General features: G+C 35.8%; 2 protein-coding genes across 2 annotated transcripts; both read right to left on the bottom strand.

Moving 5' to 3' along the window:
- Positions 1-6,001: 6,001 nt before the first annotated feature.
- On the bottom strand, positions 6,002-10,231 carry LOC117338247. Its single transcript, XM_033899517.1, has 2 exons — positions 10,036-10,231; positions 6,002-8,457 (listed from the first exon to the last, which is right to left on the bottom strand). Exon 2 carries the CDS (start codon positions 8,448-8,450, stop codon positions 6,924-6,926), a length of 1,527 nt encoding a protein of 508 aa, XP_033755408.1. The 5' UTR covers positions 8,451-8,457; positions 10,036-10,231; the 3' UTR covers positions 6,002-6,923.
- Positions 10,232-15,047: 4,816 nt separating this feature from the next.
- LOC117337821 lies at positions 15,048-18,917 on the bottom strand. Its single transcript, XM_033898943.1, has one exon. It carries the CDS (start codon positions 18,763-18,765, stop codon positions 17,623-17,625), a length of 1,143 nt encoding a protein of 380 aa, XP_033754834.1. The 5' UTR covers positions 18,766-18,917; the 3' UTR covers positions 15,048-17,622.
- Positions 18,918-24,799: the final 5,882 nt, after the last annotated feature.

Genomic DNA, 24,799 nt, shown 5'->3' with positions numbered 1-24,799 from the left:
TCTGAATATGCAAATTTTGTGACATATACGATAACACGCATGCGCACAACACACTAAAACACCTGAAAACAAAAATGGCTTCCAATGTGAATCGACTGCGGTTGAAAACGATAACAGCTTCCGCAATGAAGAGAATAATTGGAAAATGGGTCAAACACAATCCTAGAATTAAACTGGGGAAGCAGTACAATACAGTTCAAACATGAAAACAGCAGTACGTTATACGGACGCTGCTCATATTCTGCTTGATTGCTGGATAGTAGGTCATGACAATCTCGGTAATATTTACACAAACTCGGTAACATTTATACAGTCTGTACCAGTACATCGCTACTGTCACTATACTATAATTATGTACGGTGTTTACACTTATTTACACATAAATATATGTGCCGGAATATATACAGAACGTGTTATTTAACATTTAAACCACTGTATAATATCGTTGTCCAACTAATCCAATTCGCCTTGTAATCTATCGTGTGTTTGTGTTGCCTCGATTTCAAAACAGTTACGTGATGATTTAAAAATAATTTCCGCGCTAAATTTAGAGGGGGATTCCCAACTAAATCAAGTGGTCAAGCTGGACATGAGGATCGACTGTGAACATTGGGACAGCACAGAAATATAACTGGAAAGGAACAAAACACGTACATTCATTGAAAATTACAACGTTTTTACCGTGATGTCCCTTTAAAACAGACTTATATGGGTATTCTCAGTGATATTCCTCTGGAACAGAAGTTAAGAAAATAAACAGTAACATTAAACATGTGACAAATATAACATTTGTATTCATTGCATGATCATATAATTTCAATAATGTTCCCTTTATATGGACCGCGGTGACCATCAATGTCCCAAGTTTATTTTAATTATGTACGGTACTTATCACCTGTTTGGTTTTCACCAATTAAAATAAAATCTTACATGTTTGCCATATTTGTGACAAAAATGGCAATTAATATTTTCTTCTTTATTTTGAATATTATTCTCATCTATGATTTGTTGATGATAAGCTGTGCTTTTTATATAAGCTCACTGGCAGAGCTGTAATTTTATATAATGTACTATTTTCTTTGTGATACTTTGTTGTACATCTGTATATGTAGGTTTGGTAAATCACTATAAACACATCTAGTCTGCAGAACCAAATGAAAGCTTACTTGATGCTGCTGACTTTCGTTCTCATATCTTCTCATCAGTTGGCCATTATTCAGCATAACTTTGACATTTTAAACAACCAATAGTGTAATGACACTTGATCAGTAGCAAGCTCACACAGGGTCTTCAAAGTTTATTTAGTTGTTACCTATGCAAAAATTCTATTTTAAAATTAACTCAAAAGGCCTATGGTGACTGATTTCGGCATAGACATGCTGGATAATGAAAGCTGTGATGCTTTTCAAATTGGTTTGGTACATTTTTCCAGGTCATATTACCAACAAATGCATCAAAATCTTCTGCATAACCAAAAGGACTAGGTTTGTGCTATTTGATTTGTTGAATGCTAGGATTACTAAAAAGGAAGTTTACTTTTGAGTTGTGAAATAATGTCACAGGGTTCAAATATATTTTTGAAAATCCTGCATGATAATTGACCTGTAGAGGGAATACTTGTTAAGTTAATTCTAATCTTCATTTACATTCAAGGCTGTAGGGTTTAAATGTGTGAAAACCTTTACATGGAATAAGCATGTAGGTTTGAAAAAGTAAAATCAGCAACATAATGCGAGCATATATTCTAACAAAGGTCAAGTTTGTTACCTGGACACATTTTATATGTGACAGAAGTTAGACCAGGGGCATGTTCCTTTATGTGGACCGACCGGTTAATCTGTTTTTAAAGGTAATTTTTCAGGAATTTCTCTTGGAAATATCTGCAGATATTAATGCAGGCCTTGAAAGTCGTTGACAACAGGTCAGACCTTCTTTCATAGACGAACAATTCTGGTCCAACTAGTCCAATTTTTTGGACAAAAATGAACTAAAATGGCCCAGTAGCTGTTGAGTGATACAGGCCCATTAGACCTTTTGTCAGTTAAATCGTGAGGCTGTCCTTTATGTAATGAACAGAGAGATGGGAACTCACTGTATCTATAGTTTTTGTATATTACTTTGTTGGCAGGTTAAAGTTAGACTATTTCCACTGTACTGCAAGTATGGGACCACGGTTATTTCTTCACATATATACATCTGTAATTTAAGCTATCAGAACTTAGTTCAAGCACTACTAGTTTGTTTAAAGGAGGCAGTATCTTCTTGAGGTAGCTAGACATTACTGTGTATGCATAGTTTGTAATATTGTTTTATTGTTTTATACTTTTTTTGTGATGTAATGAATCAATGGAATATTAAATTGTATTGAAATTCAGTATTGTTATTTCTGAAATCATACATATGCACAGAATTTGATGTGTCAGATTATAAAATTTTGTTAGGATGCTTTCCGTTGCAAAACAGTTACATAAAAGGTAAATTAATTTCTTGTAAGCCGAGTCCAGCCTTTCTTGAATGTTGGACAGCCAACTCCAAACAAAAACAGATTTGGTGACCAGTGTTAATCAGTCACTATGCTCTCCTTTTAATGCCTTACACAACAGCTTGTAGTCTACTCAGCTGCCCATTCAAGCCACACCAATATCTCTCTGTCTTGTTAGTTCATCTGACCCAAAGGGTCAGGATGACTTATAGCCATCGTGCTTCGTCCGTCGTCGTCCGCCGTCCGTAAACTTTTCACATTTCAATCTTCTCAAGTTCCACTAGTGTGATGGTCCTGACCAAGTGTTGTTATTTTTCGGGTCGGTCCGAAATCCAAGATGGCCGCCATTTTGAAAACACATTTTAAACTTCTTCTCAAGTTCCACCAGTGCTATTGAGCTGAAACTTGCCTGAAATGATCCCGATATTATCCCGACCAAGTGTTGTTATTTTTTGGATTGATCCGAAATCAAAGATGGCCACCATATCTGCCATCTTGAAAAACACATTTTAAACGTCTTCTCGAGTCCCACCAGTGCTATTGAGCTGAAACTTGCCTGAAATGTTCCCGAGAGGATCCTGACCAAGTGTTGTTATTTTTTGGATTGGTCTGAAATCCAAGATGGCCACCATCTTGAAAAAGACATTTTAAACTTCTCCAGTTCCACTGGTGCCATTGAGCTGGAAATGAGTGAGGATGTTAAGGAAGGAGTGCAAACAAAGTGCTGTTATTTTTTCGGCCTCGCAAAAATTTTGACATGGCAGCCATGGCGGCCATTTTGTAACATGATTGTGCAATCATGGTTTTCCTGAACAATGCCTATTTCAAACTTCTTCTCAAATTCCACCAGTGGGATTCAGCTCTAACTTACCAGAAATTATCCTTATATGATCCAGACCAAGTGTTGTTATTTATTGGGTCGGTCAGAAATCCAAGATGGCCACCATGGCCAACAGTGCCACTATATACTTGCTACAGAGAATACATACTGCAATAATATAAGGGTTTTAATTTAGAGTCAGATGACCGTTAAGGCCCCTGGGCCTCTTGTTTTGGTATGTCTCGGCATGCTTGGCTTCCACAGTATGGTACAAGACACATTATATTAGTACCATTCACTACAAATTAAAGACTTAGATACATCTCAAATTAATTTAACAACACCAAATTTCATATCTTTCTTTATTGAATTATTAAAGAATGTAAAGCACATGTGCATGAATGCCTTTATGCAGTTAAGTATATCCGTGCTCTATAAATTTTGTGTGTTCACATAAGCACAATTCTCTTTTACCAATACCGACTGCTTCCTTTGATTCCTCGTCTTTACAATGATACAAGGTCGGTACAAGAATTGTCTTTCATACGTAGAATATCAGTTCTGCTTGTGTTGTAGTTCCAGCCTAGTGTACTTCACATAGAAAATAGTTAAAATTTCACTATACCTTCTCTTAAGGGTCATCTATATAGCATAGAATAATTCTAAGTCACAAAAATAACTAAACCTGAAAAACAGCCCAGCTGTCATGCTCACAAGTGTCCATAGCACAGGGTAGGAGCATTTGTTTGACCGGATTTGACTATGTACGTATAAACACATATTTTGTTTTGACCTTGAAATGCAAATGGCGGCTGTGGATGATATTACACAAATATGGCATAAAGGGAGGCATTTCAGCCATTAAAAATACTCCTATATCATACTTTTAAGACATCTGATTATAGTAAGAATGAACTTTTTAAGACAAATTGTCAAACTGATGAGTTTTGGGCCTTTTTCAGAAATATATATCTTTTACCCCAAACTCAACGGATGAACATTTCTTCCTAAAGTCAGTCTTCCTGCCATATCTTGAGTTCTCTATTGTATCTAATATGAGCATTTTTAGCTCGTCTCTTCGAAGAAGAGTGAGAGCTTATGTCGTCACTCCGGCGTCGGCGTTGGTTTTCCAAATGTTAAATTTTATGGGGGTCAAACTATCCCCTGCCGGAGTTAAACTAAAAGATTTTTTGGAAAAAAAACAGATTTTTGAAAATTTTTGGTGCAAGTGTTGAAAGGTATTAATACATCACTATATAATTGTACTAGGGTGCTGATAATTGGTAATAGAGTCCCTCTGGGGTTAGACTATCCCCTGCCAGAGTTAAACTTAAAGATTTTTTGAGGAAAAACCAGAATTTTCAAATTTTTGGACTTAGAATATTTCTGCGTCAAGTTTTTGGTGCAAGTGTTGAAAGGTATTAATACATCACTTTATAATTGTACTAGGGTGCTGATAATTGGTAATAAACTCCCTCTTGGGTTAAACTATTCCCTGCCGGAGTTAAACTAAAAGATTTTTGGGGGTAAAAACCAGAATTTTCAAATTTTTGGACTTAGAATATTTCTGCGTTAAGTTTTTGGTGCAAGTGTTGAAAGGTATTAATACATCACTTTATAATTGTACTAGGGTGCTGATATTTGGCAATAGAGTCCCTATGGAGTAAGACAGTCCCTTCCTGGAGTAAAACTTTAAAAAACAAAATTGGATTTTTCCTTTTTAAATCTGTGTTTTTTTGTTTTTGTTTTTAAATCTTTGGACTTTGTGTTAAGTTTATATTGTGAGTGTTGAAAGGCATAGTAATACATGGTATTAGGTTCCCTGTGGGGGTTAAACTATCCCTTGCCGGAGTTAAACTGAAATATTTTTTTGGAAAAAACACATTTAAAAAAAAAAAAATTGTGCAAATGTTGAAAGCTATTTAACACATCACTTTATGATTGTACTAGGGTGCTGATATTTGGTAAAAGAGTCCCTATGGAGTTACACTATCCCTTCTTTGGGTGAAACTGAAAATAAAACAATGTGAAAATGCTCACAATAGACAATTTATACCGGTCCACATTTTTCAAGGGAGACAACTCTCATTAGGATAATATTTTGGCAAAAAATTGAAGAAATATGTCCAAAAGCAATTACATTTGTATTTAATATATTCATTTAATCTACAACAGCATAGCTTGTCTCCCGAATGTTTGTCAATAAATAATTCATATATATATAAATTGGTATGGTTTTGAAAATTGCATGAATTCACAAAGCATAATCTGATCAAGTAAACAATATAAATATTATTAATGCAATTTGCAAACCATTCCAATTAATATATTTTAATTATTTATTGACAAACATTTGCGAGACGATCTATGCTGTTCTCCAACAGCTCTTGTTGACGTTTGAAATACCTTTTTATAATAATTGTGTGATATTATTCACAACCGCCATTTGCATTTCAAGGTCTAAATAAAATCAGTGTTAATACATATCATAAAGTCCAATCTAGTCAAACCAATGCTCCTATTTTGTGCTTTAGACCCTTGTTAGCAAAACGCCATGACTGTTTTGCACAATAAATGCAATACAAATGAGTTAATTATGTCCCCCTGAAACATGCATTTTTCTCATGTTTTGTTGAAATTTACGAAGTACTGAACAAATTGAATGTCAACAGCAAGGCCCACAGTTTGACATGATTCATATCAAAATTTTATCAAGTTACTTCTATTAAATTGCACCCTAGTAGGGATGTATAGCCTTGTAAAATATCAACTGTTTTGGTTGGATTTGCTGTTTAGGTGCCCCTTAATCTCATTCTTTTTTAGCCCACCATACTGGAGTGTCTCTTGGTTACCTCCATACAATGTATATCTTCTACTAATACTTGGTGGTTGTCTCATGGTTGTTCCTGCCTTGGTTTTCGTCCTTCAGTCTGCTCTCTATGATAGATCTTACTCTATCCTTCATAAGTTGACCAAACTCAACCAGATAACAGTTAATCATTGTTAGTAAAGCGGTAGTTATATAGTAGTTCATCTACACACAAGAAAAAAAGAAATTTTGAAAGGAAAGTCTATGGCGGGAAAGTAAAGGTGAAACTAAAACACTATTCTGTGTTTACGGTTTCTTTCTTCATGACGCCTTGACTTGGTGAATCTCGGCGTTTAATTAGCTTCATTGCGTTAATTATGCGAACTGCTTTACCAAGCAAGCCTAGAGATATCCGTCCGGTGAAAATCCAAGGGGTACGAGAAAGTTACAAACAACATAACATTGTATATGACAAGAGAAACACTCACTATTTGTAGGTAAACTATGGTACAATTGATACCACCAGACTTTAAAACATAGAGGGGGCCGAGTGGTGCCCGGCACTTATCACTAGCCCTCAACCAATGGGTTGCAAGTTCGAAACCTACGTGGGGCAGTTCCGATCACTTGCAAGTGTCATTTTTCAGAAATAGGCACTAAAACGAGCGTTTAACATTTTGAATTTTAAAGAGTTAAGACGTTTCCACCAGAAGTGCAATCTAGAATATGAAGCACGTGTTGCTTTCTTAATTAAATATATGACAGGGTATACATTCGAATTTACAACACTTATAGTAAGGATGTTCTTAGATTTACATATACTTAAATACCTCCACTTGTCCTGCCTTTTTTCCTATCCATAACTGGTCGTCAATAGAAACGGTAAGGTCGTTCAGTCCATCGACCTGCCCCAGACACTGAAGTCTGCGTCCATGTTTGTCTATAATCTCTACACTACCTGATTTGATGTCCCCAAGTATGATATTGTCCATACTGTCGATACCAAGACTGAAGTGCTTGGTGGAAATGTCTTGGTGATACTGCTGGTCACCAGGAATGACCTGGCCATCACTGAGGTACCGGAATTTCACCTGTAGGTCCCCAGTCATCACTATCACGTGACCATTGAAGTAATTATCACTACTTTGATTTGTGATAGAAGTTACTACTACCATGTCAGAGATTCGGCTGGCAGCTACATACTTAGGACATATGGTGTTACCAAATCGGTCCCTCTCAAACGTGATCATCCTCTTTCCCTGTGGTGTGTACCGACTCACTACTCCAACTGTCTCCGGAATTGGATCCTCAAACGAGGAAACGAGCGTGACTAAAATGTCACCGTTACTTGCAACGCATAATCGGTTAGGCGTCAATGGGTCTGTACTAAAACTGTGTAACTGTTTACCCCCAGATGTGATCTTCTTTACACATTTCCCATCAGGACATGTTGTAAGTACCTGATCAAACTCTTTAATAGCTATCCCACGAATCTTCGTTTCATTTCTGATAGTGTTGTTAACAATTCCTTGTTTGTTGCAGAATTTCATTTCCTTGTTTATTATAACCCAAAATGTATCATTTTTACCTGGAGCAACGCTTGATATGTAGTCTGGTGAAATCGTTATACAAGAAACTGATTTTAATGTTTTGTGTCTGTAGATGGTTCCCTCAAAATCTGATGTGTGTTCAACAACTTCGGCTTCACTGGGTGAACTTGTAGTCTGAGGCTGGCATTGCTGTAGAGCGGACAGGATCCCGGTAACAAGAGTCTTGTTGATTTCCTCTACTCTTACTTCTGGTGTGGTATCCTCGGGGAGATCTTCTACTATGGGAACTGTCATTGTTTTCCTCCCTTCCTGGATGATTTGTATCCAGTCGTCTGTTTCTAGAATCTGTTTCAGCCTCTCTTGTGATGTTTGTATTGTCTCACTGGAATCTTTTGTCTTTTGATATATGCTCTTCAACTCTTTCAGGCGTCGTTCATACTTATTGTTAAACTGGGAAGTCATATGGTTTATGACTTTATCCACATATTCGTGCATCTGTTGACCTTGTGCTTCCATCAATTTATGGACGCTCTTCTGTTTTTGGTCATTTACCTGTTCCATCCTCTTAATACGTTTCAGTTGCTTATTCTGATCTTCGAGATATTTGATGGTTGCCTTGGACTCTTCCTGGAGTAGTATCTTCACTGATTTTCCGACCTCCTCCAGAGTTGTCATCTCATGTCCTTTATGTGGTCCCGCTATACAGAGAACACAGACCAAACAAGTTTCACATTCCTGCCTTTGACAAACCATGATTACGGTCTGGTCTTTGTGCAACGAGCACTTCATGATGGCCCTGTAGTATAGAAAAATGAAATACCACAAGGTCAGTACATCAATTTAAACGTGGAAGGATTCAAATATAAATTGGTTATCGATATACACCTTTAACAGGAACGGCGAATATGCCAAAACACAGGGAAACGCCAGGAACCCTTACATTTACGTGCGAGAGTTCTTGTGTAACATAGATAAATCTATTACTTGCTAGCTGCATGATATGAACATGATAATGTGGGATACATGTATCAGGATCATTGTGTTGAAAGTGGCTAGTCAAATAATTATGGACCATTTAATTTTTTAATTTTTGGCTTTATCTACCTGAGAAATATGATAGATACAAGTTTTAAATGATTTTTAGAACCAGTCATTTTTTTTCAAAAGATTCATGAAAATGTTTTATAGGTATTCATTTTATGTTTTAGTTGAATTTCCTCACAAATGGACTGGAGTAGAATGATATCCATGACTTTAGATAAGCCTTTGACAAGGTAAGACAAGGCGGGATATTTGTATGTACATGTTTTACTATGATTGAATGGTTCTAGTATTTACCGAGACGATAAACAGTGGAGACAGACAACCAGTAAGTGTTTAAGGATCAACATAAATGGAATCGGTATAACTAGACGTACCTAGATCGTTTTTTTTTCGTAACCATGCTTATCTGGATTGCCTACGAACAATAGGGGATGATTTGATATGCAGTGTTGACATCAGAAAAAAATTGATCAAATTATGATTTTTTTTTCAAAAGTTCGAAGTTTTGATATCACCGAAAGCTAATGATTTTTTATATGAAAAATTCATTTTTGGTACATATACTATAAACTCAAATCCTTTCTTTTTTCGAAATCGGAAATTTATTAGACAATGTCCTACTCTTTATTAATAATTTTTCTGATTTTCTGATATCATAGCATATTTTTATTTTTATATTTAATAGGTAGTAGCAAGATGCTATTCAAGATGTTATTCTTATATCAGAAAATATGTATTTTATATCAAGAATTCAATTTATTTATATAAAGAATAGTGAATTTTACGAACAATTTGTCTTTGTATGGTCTTGTTGAAGGAAGCGGACAATAAGCATTTAATTTTGGCTTTGGAATGAAATGTCATTATACCATAGCCTCCTTGTCGAACATTACTGTACTGAAAAGTACAGTTATCTATACCTGAGGTGAAGCTACATAAAGAAAAAGTACAAAGCTCTTATAGACCCCTGTGTTATCTTGTATGTGAATACTAGACGATAGTTAATGGTACTCCATATCCCATATACCCCCTCCCCCTTTCCGGAGTATTATAAACTGACAAATACACCTAAGATTACGTGAGGTAGTGTTTGCATGGGTTATATGTTGCTTACCTACGACTAGACATGTATTATGTCACCATCGCTATGCTATCGTGAAGTTACTCTACTGACAAACATCGGACATTTACCTTAGCTTTGGTAGGTGTGTTGTTCCCCTCGTATACAACTTGAGACTTGAATGTTGTTTTCCTGAACTATAGTAAAACTATGGTGATCATTTGTTTTGTAGCAGTTGATGGAAACATTCACTTAAATGTTTTGACTTACCTGTGTTTGTCTTCTCTATTGTAGATATAAACAAATGATATTTCCTACTACTTCCTGCGAAAACATACCCTTCCATAAATAGAGTACAGAATTAAAGTCCAACTACACCCGAGAGGGTATTATGTCCCAATGTCGAGGTCAAACTATATACAACGGTACACATGTTTGAAGTAATATACACCTCTTGTCTTGTCGACGTACCTGTAAAATATATCAACACGATGTTTAAATGTAAGATTTTTATTGAATAACTCTGCATTGACTATAATTGAATATTGATACTATAGATTTAGATTATATGTACTGATCGTAATTAATTACGTCCAATCTGGTGATTTAACCCACGGTAAACCATTAAAACAGTGCAATGTAAATCGTTGAGATAATATAATGTAGTTTCTTTCATACTTTAGATTTTGATATTTTCTTTTAATGAACATATTATTTCATCGAAAAGAATAACGTATCCGAGTGTTTATGATCATAATGATCATCATATAATTATCTCTGTATGTAGTTTTATTCATTACTTCATATTTTACTTCTATTCGTTTTGTACATTCCATCGTAACGCTTTTTCAAAATGTCTACAAGTCTTTGTCCTTTGTACTTTGTCCTAATTTTATGGTAATCTCTGTTGTTTTTGATATAATCAACGAAAGAATACCAACATGTTACCTAAGGTCCACCTAACGCTGTAATTCCGGCAAGATAGAAGGGACAAGATAGGAACAAAAATGTTTACACAGCAATCTTTGAACGATTTTAAAATGGCATCGGGTGTTTTGGGAAGCTATTTTCTGCTTCATCGACGACACCGATAATGTCAATCTAGTTCTAATCCAGGTAATGCACGATCTCAAAATGAGAACAAGATGATGACAAACTAAACTGTCCAGCCCCGGTTTCAACTTTCCTAACTTAGAAAACTGCAAAAGAAAACGTTATTAGATTTCAGGGAAAGTCGTAGTTTAGGAACTATCCTTAAATCTTGTAATGTTTGGCGTTAGAAATATTTTAAGAGGAAGGATTTCCTTGAGTAAGAAGCAATGATAAAACTATGGCCAGGCATATTAACAAGTATCCAATATTTCAATCTTCGTACCACATACGGAAAATTTTAGATATTTTCAATTAAGATCATGATAACGATATAAAGATCCTCTAAGCTTTTCTTAAAACACGTCTCTCGAATCCATGTCTTGAATTTTTGACGTAAGCAGAAATCAACACTCAGTTATTGGGGAAATTCTGAAAATGCCATATGTTTTTCCTGAAGAAAAATACCCTCATAACAAGAGTATGAGTGCGTCATCTAAGTTTAGAATCGGGATTGCTGTTGCGAATGAGAGTCTAATAAGAAATCAGACGGAAAAAAACATTTCACTGATAAGCTAGCATTTCGTCTTCGGGAAGTCTGGTAGTTAATTTTAAACAAAGAAAATACATAATATATATGGTGTTGGGACACAAGTTATCGGATGCTCTATCTACTGACACAAACACGTACTTGTGCAAATTGTTGTTTTGACATCAGGAAAATGGAAAACAGCCTTCCGTTTACTCATGTTGAATCTTAAGCTACTTTTGTATGCAATATCGACTAATATTGGATTAGTACTTTTTATGCATAAATAAACTACAATTGTTCAACTAATGAAGTTTATTAATGTTTTAGACGAAAGTTATTGATAAAAGTGAATGTTTTGATGTATGAGTATACCTGAACCCCCAGGTGTTGCGTAGATATATAAGTTTTGTTGATATTCAAACATTGCATAATGTAATAGTTTCAGTTTTTGTATTTATTGATAGCACTTCTTCGTTTCACAGGTCTGCTCTTCAACTCATCAAAGTGGAATAAAATGCTCAATTACCACAAGGGTTTCCCGTCTGAAAATGTATCCTAATTTAGATGAGATATAAAAACAAATCTTCAGTAATTGGACAAGGTAAGGGTTTTTACTCAGTATCTGGAGTATAACGGTCAGTGTTTGCCTTTATCTATATAAACTAAAAAACTTGGTTAAACGAACGAACCATCTTTTAATTTTTTCTAATATAGTCATTTAAGGGTTTTACCGGCCATGTCTTGTAATCACTTTTGTCCGTATCATATGTAGAAATTATCACATACACGATGACTCCGTTTCATGTGTTTATTCCGTATCAAAATAAGCATTCGTCTGTAAACATGTCAAAAAGACCTTCAGTTTCCTCGCAGATAATACATTTAACAAATTATGATAAATAACTAAAGAATGAATAATAATAACATTTTGTCAATAATGTAGTAATACTCAATGAATCACGCTTATCATATTTTCACACAATTGCATTAACTCATTTGCATCTTATACATCATATTTCTTATTGTGCTTGTCATTCGAAAAAATTCAAGCTATTCAAAAAAATTCGAAGCTTGAATTGTATATGTTGATCGTCAGCTATCTGATCTTGAACTGACCGGTGACACTAGTATTGTGTTTGAACTGACCCCTCAAACCCGATTGGTCGAAATGGAACGTAGGTTTCCTTGAATAAACTTTTTACACTTATTCTTAATTTAAGAACATGTCCGTAATGTTTCAAATTATATTCAAATGTTAATAACACTATTAAAGATAACACTAATATAGCGTCAACATACGAAATATTCCTATATAACACTGAAGTATCCTTTACATGAGAAATTATCTTGTCTTCTGGACTTCTAATTGTATATTTATCGTGATTCCTTGCCTATTTTTTTTCTATCGTTGATGTTTATTAAAGCAAACAACATTACGTTCTGTTTCATAGGATTAAAAAAAAAACAAAAAAAACCCGATGAATACATATATAATAGCGGAAAAAAGGAAAGGAAGTTCGGTTTTTCTAATATAACTTTTAGACACGTCTTCTAAATTCAATTACATAATACATGTCACACTGAGCTAACTCCGTGAATTGTGAAAATGTTCTCAAACTATATACAACGGTACACATGTTTTAAGCAATATACACCTCTTGTCGATGTAAATATCTATCAACACGATTTTTAAATGTAAGATTTTTATTGAGTTACTCTGCATTGACTATAATTGAATTGTGATACTATAGATTTAAGATTACATGTATTGATCGTTATTATTTACAGAAAAATCGTCATTGAAAATTACGTCCTATCTGCTGATTTAATCCACGGTAAACCATTAAAGTAGCGCAATGTAAATCGTTGAGATAGATTTTGATATTTTCTTTTAATGAGCATATTATTTCATCGAAAAGAATAACGTATCCGAGTGTTTATGATCATAATGATCATCATATAATTATCTCTGTATGTAGTTTTATTCATTACTTCATATTTTATTCCTATTCGTTTTGTACATTCCATCGTAACACTTTTTCAAAGGTCTACAAGTCTTTGTCCTTTGTACTTTGTCCTAATTTTATGGTAATCTCTGTTGTTTTTGATATAATCAACGAAAGAATACCAACATGTTACCGAAGGTCCACCTAACGCTGTAATTCCGGAAAGATAGAAGGGACAATATAGGAACCAAAATGTTTACACAGCAATCTTAGAACGATTTTAAAATGGCATCAGGTGTTCTGGGAAGCTACTTTCTGCTTCACCGACGATACCTTTAATGTCAATCTAGTTCTAATCCAGGTAATGCACGATCTCAAAATGAGAACAAGATGAGGACAAACAAAACCGTCCAGCCCTGGTTTCAACTTTCCTAACTTAGAAAACTGCAAAAGAAAACGTTATCAGATTTCAGGGGAAATCGTAGTTAAGGAACTATCCTTAAATCTTGTAATGTTTCGCGTTAGAAATATTTAAGAGGAAGGATTTCCTGGAGTAAGAAGTAATAATAAAACTATGGCCAATCATATTAACAAGTATCCAACATTTCAATCTTCGTACCATATATGAAAATTTTCAAATATTTCTAATTCAGATCATGATGACGTTATTAAACTTTTCTAAGCTTTTCTTAAAACACCGTCTCTCGAATCCATGTCTTGAATTTTAAACGTAGGCAATCAACACTCAGCAATTGGGAAAATTTTGAAAACTCCATTTGTGTTTGGAGAAGAAGGGACGCTGTGTATAATTCACAAAACTACTACTTATCCTCCTGCTATTTTTGAAGGAAAATACCCTCATAACAAGAGGATAAGTGCGTCCTCTAACTTTAGGATCGGGATTGCTGTTGCGAATGAGAGTCTAATAAGAAATCAGACGGAAACATTTCACTGATAAGCTAGCATTTCGTTTTCGAGAAGTCGCGTAGTTCATTTTAAACAAAGAAAATACATATATGATATAAATAGTGTTGGGAGACCAGTTACCCGATGCTCTTTCTACTGACACAAACACATACTTATGCAAAACGTTGTTTTGACATCAGGAAAATGGAACAGTCTTCGGTTTGCTCATCTTGAATTTTAAGCTACTTTTTTGTATACAATATCGACTAATATTGGTTAGTACTTTTTATGCATAAATAAACTACAATTGTTCAACTTATGAAGTTTATTAATGTTTTAGACGAAAGTTATTGATAAAAGTGAATGTTTTGATGTATGAGTATACCTGAACCCCCAGGTGTTGCGTAGATATATAAGTTTTGTTGATATTCAAACATTGCATAATGTAATAGTTTCAGTTTTTGTATTTATTGATAGCACTTCTTCGTTTCACAGGTCTGCTCTTCAACTCATCAAAGTGGAATAAAATGCTCAATTACCACAAGGGTTTCCCGTCTGAAAATGTATCCTAATTTAGATGAGATATAAAAACAAATCTTCAGTAATTGGACAAGGTAAGGGTTTTTACTCAGTATCTGGAATATAACTGTCAGTGTTTGCCTTTATCTATATAAACTAAAAATCTTGGTTAACGAACGAACCATCATTTAATTTTTTCTAATATAGTCATTTAAGGGTTTTACCGGCCGTGTCTTGCAATCACTTTTGTCTGTGTCATATGTAGAAATTATCACATACACGATTAATTCTCCGTTTCATGTGTTTATTCCGTATCAAAATAAGCATTCGTCCGTAAACATGTCAAAAAGACATTCAGTTTCCTCGCAGATAATACATTTAACAAATTATAATAAATAACTAAAGCATGAATAATAATAACATTTTGTCAATAATGTAGTAATACTCAATGAATCACGCTTATCATATTTTCACACAATTGCATTAACTCATTTGCATCTTATACATCATATTTCATATTGTGCTTGTCATTCGAAAAAATTCAAGCTATTCAAAAAAATTCGAAGCTTGAATTGTATATACTGATTGTCAGCTATCTGATCTTGAACTGACCGGTGACACTAGTATTGTGTTTGAACTGATCCCTCAAACCCGATTGGTCGAAATAGAACGTAGGTTTCCTTGAATAAACTTTTTACACTTATTCTTAAGTTAAGAACATGTCCGTTATGTTTCAAATTATATTCAAATGTTAATAACACTATTAAAGATAACACTAATATAGCGTCAACATACGAAATATTCCTATATAACACTGAAGTATCCTTTACATGAGAAATCATCTTGTCTTCTGGACTTCTAATTGTATATTTATCGTGATTCCTTGCCTATTTTTTTTCTATCGATGATGTTTATTAAAGCAAACAACATTACGTTCTGTTTCATAGGATTAAAAAAAAAACAAAAAACCCCCGATGAATACATATATAATAGCGGAAAAAAGGAAAGGAAGTTCGGTTTTTCTAATATAACTTTTAGACACGTCTTCTAAATTCAATTAAATAATAAATGTCACACTGAGCTAACTCCGTGAATTGTGAAAATGTTCTCCCGTTAAAATTCAGTGGACCGTGACCCTGCTCGACGCTGTAGCTTTCAGCAGATTTTCGAAGAAAGCGTTCATCTGGGGTACTCATTGGAACAGCACAGAGCAGTTACAAAACATTTCTTCTGGAAGCGATGGCACAGCAAAATGTTGCGTTTGAGTGAAGTCGATAGGGGTAGGGCCATTGCCCTGATACTGTAGGGGCATTCGCATTATATGGTGTACATGAGACAACAATATCCCGTTAAGTTGGGCGTATCAGAGTCACAAGGAGATGGGGTGACCGTCCCAGGAGTGGACGCCCGCGCATTACGTCGTGACGTCAAGATAGAGGTGTACGATTCTCGAACCTCCGTAACCGATTTCAGACGGCGACGGCACGTCAAGTTGTCGGCACTCATAGTCGGCCAGTTTTGTCCAAGATCGGTCAAAAATGTCAACTTTATTTATTTTACAACCATTGCGAAATAAGTTATACCAGCTTATATTAATCACGATTTTTGGCACAGATAGAAGCGCGCGAGGTGTCTTGCTGTGGGAGGAAACCGGAGTACCTGGGGAAACCCAACGTGGCCGGGCAGGTGACCTCATACCTTTTCACGTCCGATCGGGAAATCGAACCCCGGCCGCCTTGGTGAAAGTTAAGCGTGTTAACACTGTGTCAACCAACCATCAAGATTGGTTAGAAATCGGTTGCCGGAGTTTTATTTAAGGACACGACGTCCCTATGTCGGTCCGCCACTTACGCAGAGGCGGCGTCAACGTGGAATGTAGTGGCTGCTTGCACCTCATCGGCTTTCGTTTGGCCCATTGGAGACACGTGTTGTTCACGGATGAGTCTGGCTTTACGCTGTACATGTCAGATGGACGACAACGTGTCTATCGACGTCGTGGTGAGCGATATTCAGATGCTTGCGTAACGGAAAGCGACAGATTCGGTGGATGGTCTGTTTCGGTAAGGTCAGGGATATATCAAGGCATGAAAACACCTCTCGTGGTTATCGATAGTAATCTTACAGCAGTAATATATCGGAATGAGGTCTTGAGGCCACACGTTCTTCCTCTTATCCATCAACGTAACCTTACGTTGCAGCAAGACAAAGCGATGCCCCATGTTGCTAGGGTTTGTTGTGACTTTCTGGTTTTAAACAACATTCCAGTTCTTGATTGACCAACACACACTCCAAATATGTCCCAAATCGAGCATTTGTTGGAGGAGCTAGACAGAAGGGTTAGAAAGCACGTCGATGTCCCATATAACGTCGCTCAACTCACATAGGTCCTTATTAAGGAGTGGAATATCCCTCAGGGGTTAAACACCCATCAATGTTAAGGAGAATAAGAGCTGCGACTGTGCCAGGGATAGCCACATAAGCTACCGATTTGGATCAGGAAACGACGTAGGGCATCCTTGTTTTAACGGTATTTACGCTAACAGCGATTGTGATAGGACAACAAAAAGCATCATAATGTATTCAGTGAAGATGAAATAATCGAGAAACCCACACCATGCACACATCATCAAAGAATCATGTAGAATAATAACTATCGAAAATAAACTTGCGTTTCTTTTTCTTCGCTAGTATTATCCCTTTTAAATAATCTATCTATATTAATACTAAATCTATATAAATAATCATCTATTCCTACCCGTGCTGAAAACGTAAATGAATATGAATTCTTCACTGAATGTAGATTTCCGATTAGGAGTACACAAGCACTTATGTACCGTGATACAACAGCTTCTGGTAAGTTTAGATTCACGTGTACTTGTATACCTGCACTTGACCCGTGGTCAGTCCAACCCACAACTGATCGTCAATAGAAACGGTGAGGTAACTAATCCCATCGACCTGCCCCAGACACTGAAGTCTGTGTCCATGTTTGTCTATAATCTCTACACTACCTGATTTGATGTCCCCAAGTATGATGTGGTCCTTACTGTCGATACCAGGACTGAAGTGCTTGGTGGAACTTTCTTGGTGAAACTGTTGGTCACCAGATATGAACTGGCCATCGCCGAGGTACCGAAACTTCACCTGTAGGTCCCCAGTCATCACCATCACGTGACCATAAAACCAGCCATCACTATCGTTGTTAGTGTGTGTTGTTACCACTACCATGTCAGAGACTCGGCTAGCAGCTACATACTTAGGACATATAGTGTTACCAAATCGGTCCCTCTCAAACGTGATCATCCTCTTTCCCTGTGGTGTGTACCGACTCACTACTCCAACTGTCTCCGGAATTGGATCCTCAAACGAGGAAACGAGCGTAACTAAAATGTCACCATTACTTGCAACACATAGTTGGTTAGGTATCAGAGGATCTGTACTAAAACTATGTAGCTGTTTACCTTCAGATGTGATCTTCTTCACACATTTGTCATCAGTGCATGTTGCCAGTAATTTATCAGACACTGTAATGGCTATTCCACGAATTTGTGTTCCATATCTGATATTTTTAATGATTCCTTGTTTCTTGCACATCTGAATTTCTTTATTTATTATAGCCCAGAAACTGTTCTCTTTAACAGGAGCAATACATGTGATACTGTAGTTATTTGAGAGGGGAATAGAAGAGACTGTTTCCAGTGATTTGTGCCTGTAGACGCTACCCACACAATCTGATGCTTGTTCAACGTCGGTTGATGTTGATGTGCCAGGAAGTGTAGTGAGATCTTCTATGGTTGGTTTCGTTTTCGTTTCCTTCCCTTCCAGGATAATCTTTATCCAGTCGTCAGTGAGAAGAATCAGCCCCAACCTCTCTTGTAATGTTTGTACTGTCTTAATAGATTCTCGTGTCTGGTGTTTCATGTTCTTTATACGTTCTAGTTTCTCTTTTTGGTTTTCCAGGCATTTGATATTTGCCGTGGATATGCCCTGGAGGCGTTTCTTTTCCATTTTTCCCGACCTTTACCAGGGTTGACAGTGCATGTTTATTGTGTGCTCCAGCTATACAGTTGACACAAACCAAACAGGTCTCACATTTCTGTCTGACAAACCATGACGACAGGCTGGTCCTCGTGCTCCGAACAATTCATGATAGCACTATAATATAGAAAAGTAGATTGATGAGGTATCGTTTAAGATACAAGATAAAAAATATACAAACCGAAACAGAAAATATCTGGAGTCGAAACAATAATTGCGTTATGGTAAATATTTGAAACAACTAGACACCTCTTTGGTGTGATATTCTGTGCGTCTGCAAAGTTCATCTTAATGACCATTTCTTATACCAATATTTTCCCGTAAAAAATTGTTAACATGATATTTGGTAAGATTATCTTTTATTTTTGCAAATAGAAGCTATCTATATATATGGTACTGTAAAAAAGACATTTAAGATTTAAAAACACCTCTAAATATCAATTAAGTACCGATACAGTGTGTGCTGAAATATCAATATATTACTATATCACACAACTGTTCCGTCCCTTTGACGACTCGTCAGAGATATTTGTGGCCAAAAGTTTGAAAGCTCAGCAGAGAAAATAAAGAAGACCTAAATAAATGTTTAATTATCATTGTTTTGAAGAACTCCTAAGAGCGTTTGATTTTACAACATAATCAACAGGGACGGCGGAAAACAAAGCTGTATGATAAACGTAATGATTTCAGTTTCCCAATTGCTTATTTTCTGCTCCTCCTTCCTACTTGGTAACAGAGACCTTTCTAAGTTTGTCAATTTCACCTATAGGTATATTAACGATGCGTTATCTTTAAATTACAAAAACTTTATCGACCTTGTCGGTCGGGTATACCCTGAATTTAAACCTGAAATCAAGGACGTTAAAAGCCCTTCAACATCTGCCGCTTACCTGGATCTTTACTTACAACGTTATCAACAGTGAACATTTAAACTAAGATGTATGATAAGTATGAATATTTCAATTTCCCAATCGTTAATTTTTTCCAATTCTACGGTGCTTATATGCCCCTGTAAATTATATAGTCATTGTCGTGTTATCTTTTTTCAAGATTCACTTGAATACTGACGGAAAAACTTAAAGCACATGGTGTTTATAGTTGCAGGTTTGATGAAGACCATGATATGAATTGGAAATATGATATTTTCTTGTGCGGTATGAAGTCAGACGTGCTCGATATACTCTTTAACCATATGTATGGTGGTTCCGTTGTCAACACATCAGTCTTCGTTTTTAGGATGCGACTACACTTATTTGACTTAAGATATTCAAGTCGGGTGTTATTGATGAAGCCGAAGACGCTCCCTTTCGGGACACCTGGTCTTATGCTACTTGTTCTTTTTCAAGGGTCTTTAGCGAATCTATATTTTGTTTGTATTTTTGTCCTCAATTTTTAGAGAGAGTAACTTTTACGTTGTATGTTGGTGTTTTCTGAACGTGAAATATACTTTGAACCAATTGATGAATAAACCTGGGATAGACATAGATCAAAACAATGTTCAAAACAAAAATGTACACAAAACGTTAATGCAGTTTAGATAAGTAAACACCATTACTGACGCTACAAGAAAAAAACATCTCGTTGGTTTCAAGAAGCATCCTTGGCGTTTCCTTGAAACAGCATCAAAACATCGTTACTAAACCACAGTACATTCCATATTTTCATGAACACTGTCCGTTCATCACATATCTAAAACAGGTGCAATCAATGATTGCGAAAGCTCACCGGCGGCAGCAATCACACTATGCATTCATTTTTTATGTATGTATAAGCATATAATTTTGAAATTGTACGTCACATAATATCGCTCCTAGACCTCTAATGGATGTATAAACCAAATAAGAAGGGTGTGGACTTACAAGCTTTCCAAAACTTACCCCAAAAAGCTTTAAAGAGGGTTTTGTGCCAAAAAAAATAAGTCCACTAAATGGCAAAATGCCCCAAAAAAAATCACGATATTTTTTGCATGATTTTGCCATAACATCACTCCTGGACATCTAATGAATGCATTAAGCAAATTAGAAGGTTGTGAGAGCATAATTTTGGACTTACCCCAAAAACTTGAAAGTGGATTTTGGTGCTAAAAAAGTTAAGTTCACAAAATGGTAAAATGCGACAAAATCACAATTTTTTTCTGCATGACTTTGCCATAACATTACTCCTAGACCTCTAATGGGTGTATAGTGGGGTGTATACTTTTGGACTTGGAAGCTTTCCAAAAACTGATCCCAAAAACTTTAAAGTGGATTTTGGTGCTAAAAAAGTTAAGTTCACAAAATGGTAAAATGCGAAAAAAATCACAATTTTGTTCTGCATGATGTTGTCATAACATTACTCCTAGACCTCTAATGAATGTATAAACCATATTAGAAGGGTGTGAGGTGTATACTTTTGGACTTAGAAGCTTTCCAAAAACTTATCCCAAAAACTTTAAAGTGGGACGCCGACGCCGACACCGACGCCGACGCGGACGCCGGGGTGACAGCATTAGCTCACGGTTACTCGTAACCGGTGAGCTAATAAAATGACAAGTTTCATAGGAATTTTATCACAACTCTTTAACAAGTCACATTGAAGAACTAAAATCAATTATTGATGTCATATTGAAAAGAACAATGGAGGGTGCAAAAGATACATTTGTGACTAACACTTTCATCGGCATCAAATAGCTTTTTCACCATTCCAGGACTCGTCAGTGATTCAGTGATCCCAGTACTCGTCAGTGATTCAAGGACTATTCAGTGATCCAAGGACTAGTCAGTGATTCAAGGACTAGTCAGTGATTCAAGGGCTTGTCAGTAATTCAGTGATCCCAGTACTCGTCAGTGATTCAAGGACTAGTCAGTGATTCAAGGACTAGTTAGTGATTCTAGGACTCGTCAGTAATTCTAGGACTCGTCAGTGATTCAAGGACTAGTCAGTGATTCAAGGACTAGTTAGTGATTCTAGGACTCGTCAGTAATTCTAGGACTCGTCAGTGATTCAAGGACTAGTCAGTGATTCAAGGACTAGTTGGTGATTAAAGGACTCGTCAGTAATTCTAGGACTCGTCAGTGATTCCAGGACTCGTCAGTGATTCCGGGACTCGTCAGTGATTCCTGGACTCGTCAATGATTCAAGGACTCGTCAGTGATTCAGTGATTAAAAAAACAACAAGAAGAAGGATAAGGTGAGGTGTTACTAGTAAGAGTCATCGACTTCATCGACGACACCATTGCAAATCTAGGTCAAATCCGATGTAAGATGTTACGTATTCCCGCGCTTTGTTGACTTTCCCATTTTTCTGTATAATATATAACTATAAATAAATATTGACTGAAGTATGGGGCGAATATACCGTAATAGTAATGCTCACCTTCAAATCATGACGGTAGGGAAATAATTTAATCGATATAAGATTGATTTTACTGAAACGTAGCGTTATCTAACAGCCATTTGCACCGATAAGTATGCTCGTCTGAAGATATTGGTGTGACAGTATATAGCTATATATGGCTATGCTGAGAATCATACCCTTGTTTACTATACTGACAGTATATTTTCACACTGATAATTATTTCTGCGTTACCTCACGTTCGTTATATGTGATACAACTTTCTGTTTTTTTCCTGTTCCATATATATATTATGCCCCTCAAGTGCTGTTATTGACAAGCAACGGCTACTTACCTGAGGAGGGGTATGTATGATGCCCCTCGATTGCTGTCGGCTAGCTACTACATTGACAAAGATGGGTTTCTTACCTGAGGAGGGGTATGTATGATGCCCCTCACGTGCTGTCGGCTAGCTACTACATTGACAAAGATGGGTTTCTTACCTGAGGTTGGGTATGTAAGGAGCTTCTCGTGTTCTGTCGGTTAGCTACTATATGTACAAGTATAGGTTACTTACCTGAGGAGAAGTATGAATTATGCCCCTGAAGTCCTGTCGGCAAGCTACAATATTGAAAAGGATAGATAGCTTACCTGAGGTAGTGATTTTAGTGTTGACTATCCCGCATCATAGTTATACTCACATAAGTAGTTTATAGCCGTGTTTGTTCTGATCACATAAACGTCGAAACCTTGAAATCCTCGTCTGTGTCTTGTGTTGGCAATTAATCAATTATACCTATATCTTCCTGGTTCATGTGTAAACAAATGGAATGGTAGTCCCGGACACTTCCTGTGCGATATAGTGTTGTACTATAAATAGACTTTATAATTAAAGTCCGCTTACATTTGAATAAGCATTGTTTCACATTGAATTGAACATGTATTTAGGTTTATTGTTATAAAATTAAGATGGTTTTTTTAAACGAATATACAGTTATGTTTACTTATGTAATGCTGATATAGCCGGTTCAGTGCTACACACAATATCAAAAAGATACGATTATTTATCCTATCTTATCTTATTTATCGGAAACAACAGAAGAAGACTCTGTAATAACACAAAAAAGCATATAAACACTACGGTACATGATAAAAGATGGACATTATACATTACACACTGGGCATATACTGACTTACACGATATGTACCACCCGTAACGGTTACAAATAACATTACGAACTTGATTACATTATAATTACATTATAAATCAGTGAATATTATATATTACAGAATTAGTCAATAAAAAACAACTACAATGAATAAATAATTTAGAATGAAAAAAATAACCTGAGTATTAAATACAATACAATACTACCACTCTGACAGGGGTCTTTAGACACATGCAGCAACACATTGATTTTTCTGCTTACATATTATGGTTCTGTTGAAAATAAAACAACAAAATTAAATATGATATTTAACAAATGACTTTTAAAATGAAACAGTTTACGTATAGCAAAACGGGAACCACGCCCAAAAATATGTTTACCAAATTAAAGAATTTTAACTTATTAAAAAATCAAGCAAATGCTCTTCCATGGAGGTTACTTTGAATAAAGGTAAAGTACAATTAAATAAACCCAAAAACTAATAACATTCCAGACACACATTTTTCAACAAGTCCTGTTTCAGAACTGTCGTAACTTTCATAATCAAAATATACCCTACTAGAGTTCTGTATCGTTCGCTGTCCAGTGCGTGAGTGACGGTGCGGGGTACGCACAGGTACACGTTCGAACATGCAATCACGTGACAAGGACATCACATAATACAGGTAACACAGTTAAAACACACTTGAACAAGACAAACCGGTTGGACGAGTACCAGGACAGGTATACAAAAATAACAGCATACGTTGTATATACATTAAGCATATAATATGATTATATAGGCAATAAAAACATCACTTCCAAACGAAAACTGCACAAAACTTATATACCATATTCCTCTGTAGAACGATAATAAACATTATTTATAGCATCATATCAAGAAGTACAAATTGTTTCGAGGAGGTATCTAGCAGAGACGGAGTTCCAAATACTACTACGTGTCCAACAGGAGTTCAGTATGTTATAAATACTAGTGATCAAGGGAGACAGCCCTTACAGAACTGTTCTCCTGAAACTTACATTTATGCTTGTTTTGCAGAGTCAAGTTACTTCTGTTCACTTGCACCAGAGTAGTGATTTATATACTTATAAGATATCACTTGATTTGCTAATCATATGAACCTTAAAATCAAAATGGAAAAAATTGAAATATTAACATAAAGTTTATTTGTCAAATTTACTTAAAAAATTACTCATACTTTAAAACAAACAGCTAAGTGGTTATGGATGCAAGTATAAGGGTAGAGGACTTTGTTTAAAGCGCCTTCCTGGGATGTTCTTAGGAAAGCTAGCAGGAGCGATTTATTGCTGTAAGGAAAACATTTAGGACTAACTGTAAAAAGATAAATGAGAAAAGTTAAAATTAGAAATTTGGTTATAAGACACTTTCATGAAAATGAGAAACTTGACTCTAATGTATTAGATAGTATAGAAGAAATAGTCAGTCCGTAAGTGCTAACCTCTGAAGGTAGATTAACATACAGTTTGAGAAAATTGCTGACATTATGAAATGGCACGAAGA

This window comes from Pecten maximus, chromosome 11, assembly GCF_902652985.1.
Source record: "Pecten maximus chromosome 11, xPecMax1.1, whole genome shotgun sequence".
NCBI classification, from domain to species: Eukaryota; Metazoa; Mollusca; class Bivalvia; order Pectinida; family Pectinidae; genus Pecten; species Pecten maximus.
Note: the sequence above shows the minus strand (reverse complement) of the source record. Positions and strands in the feature narration are given on the sequence as shown.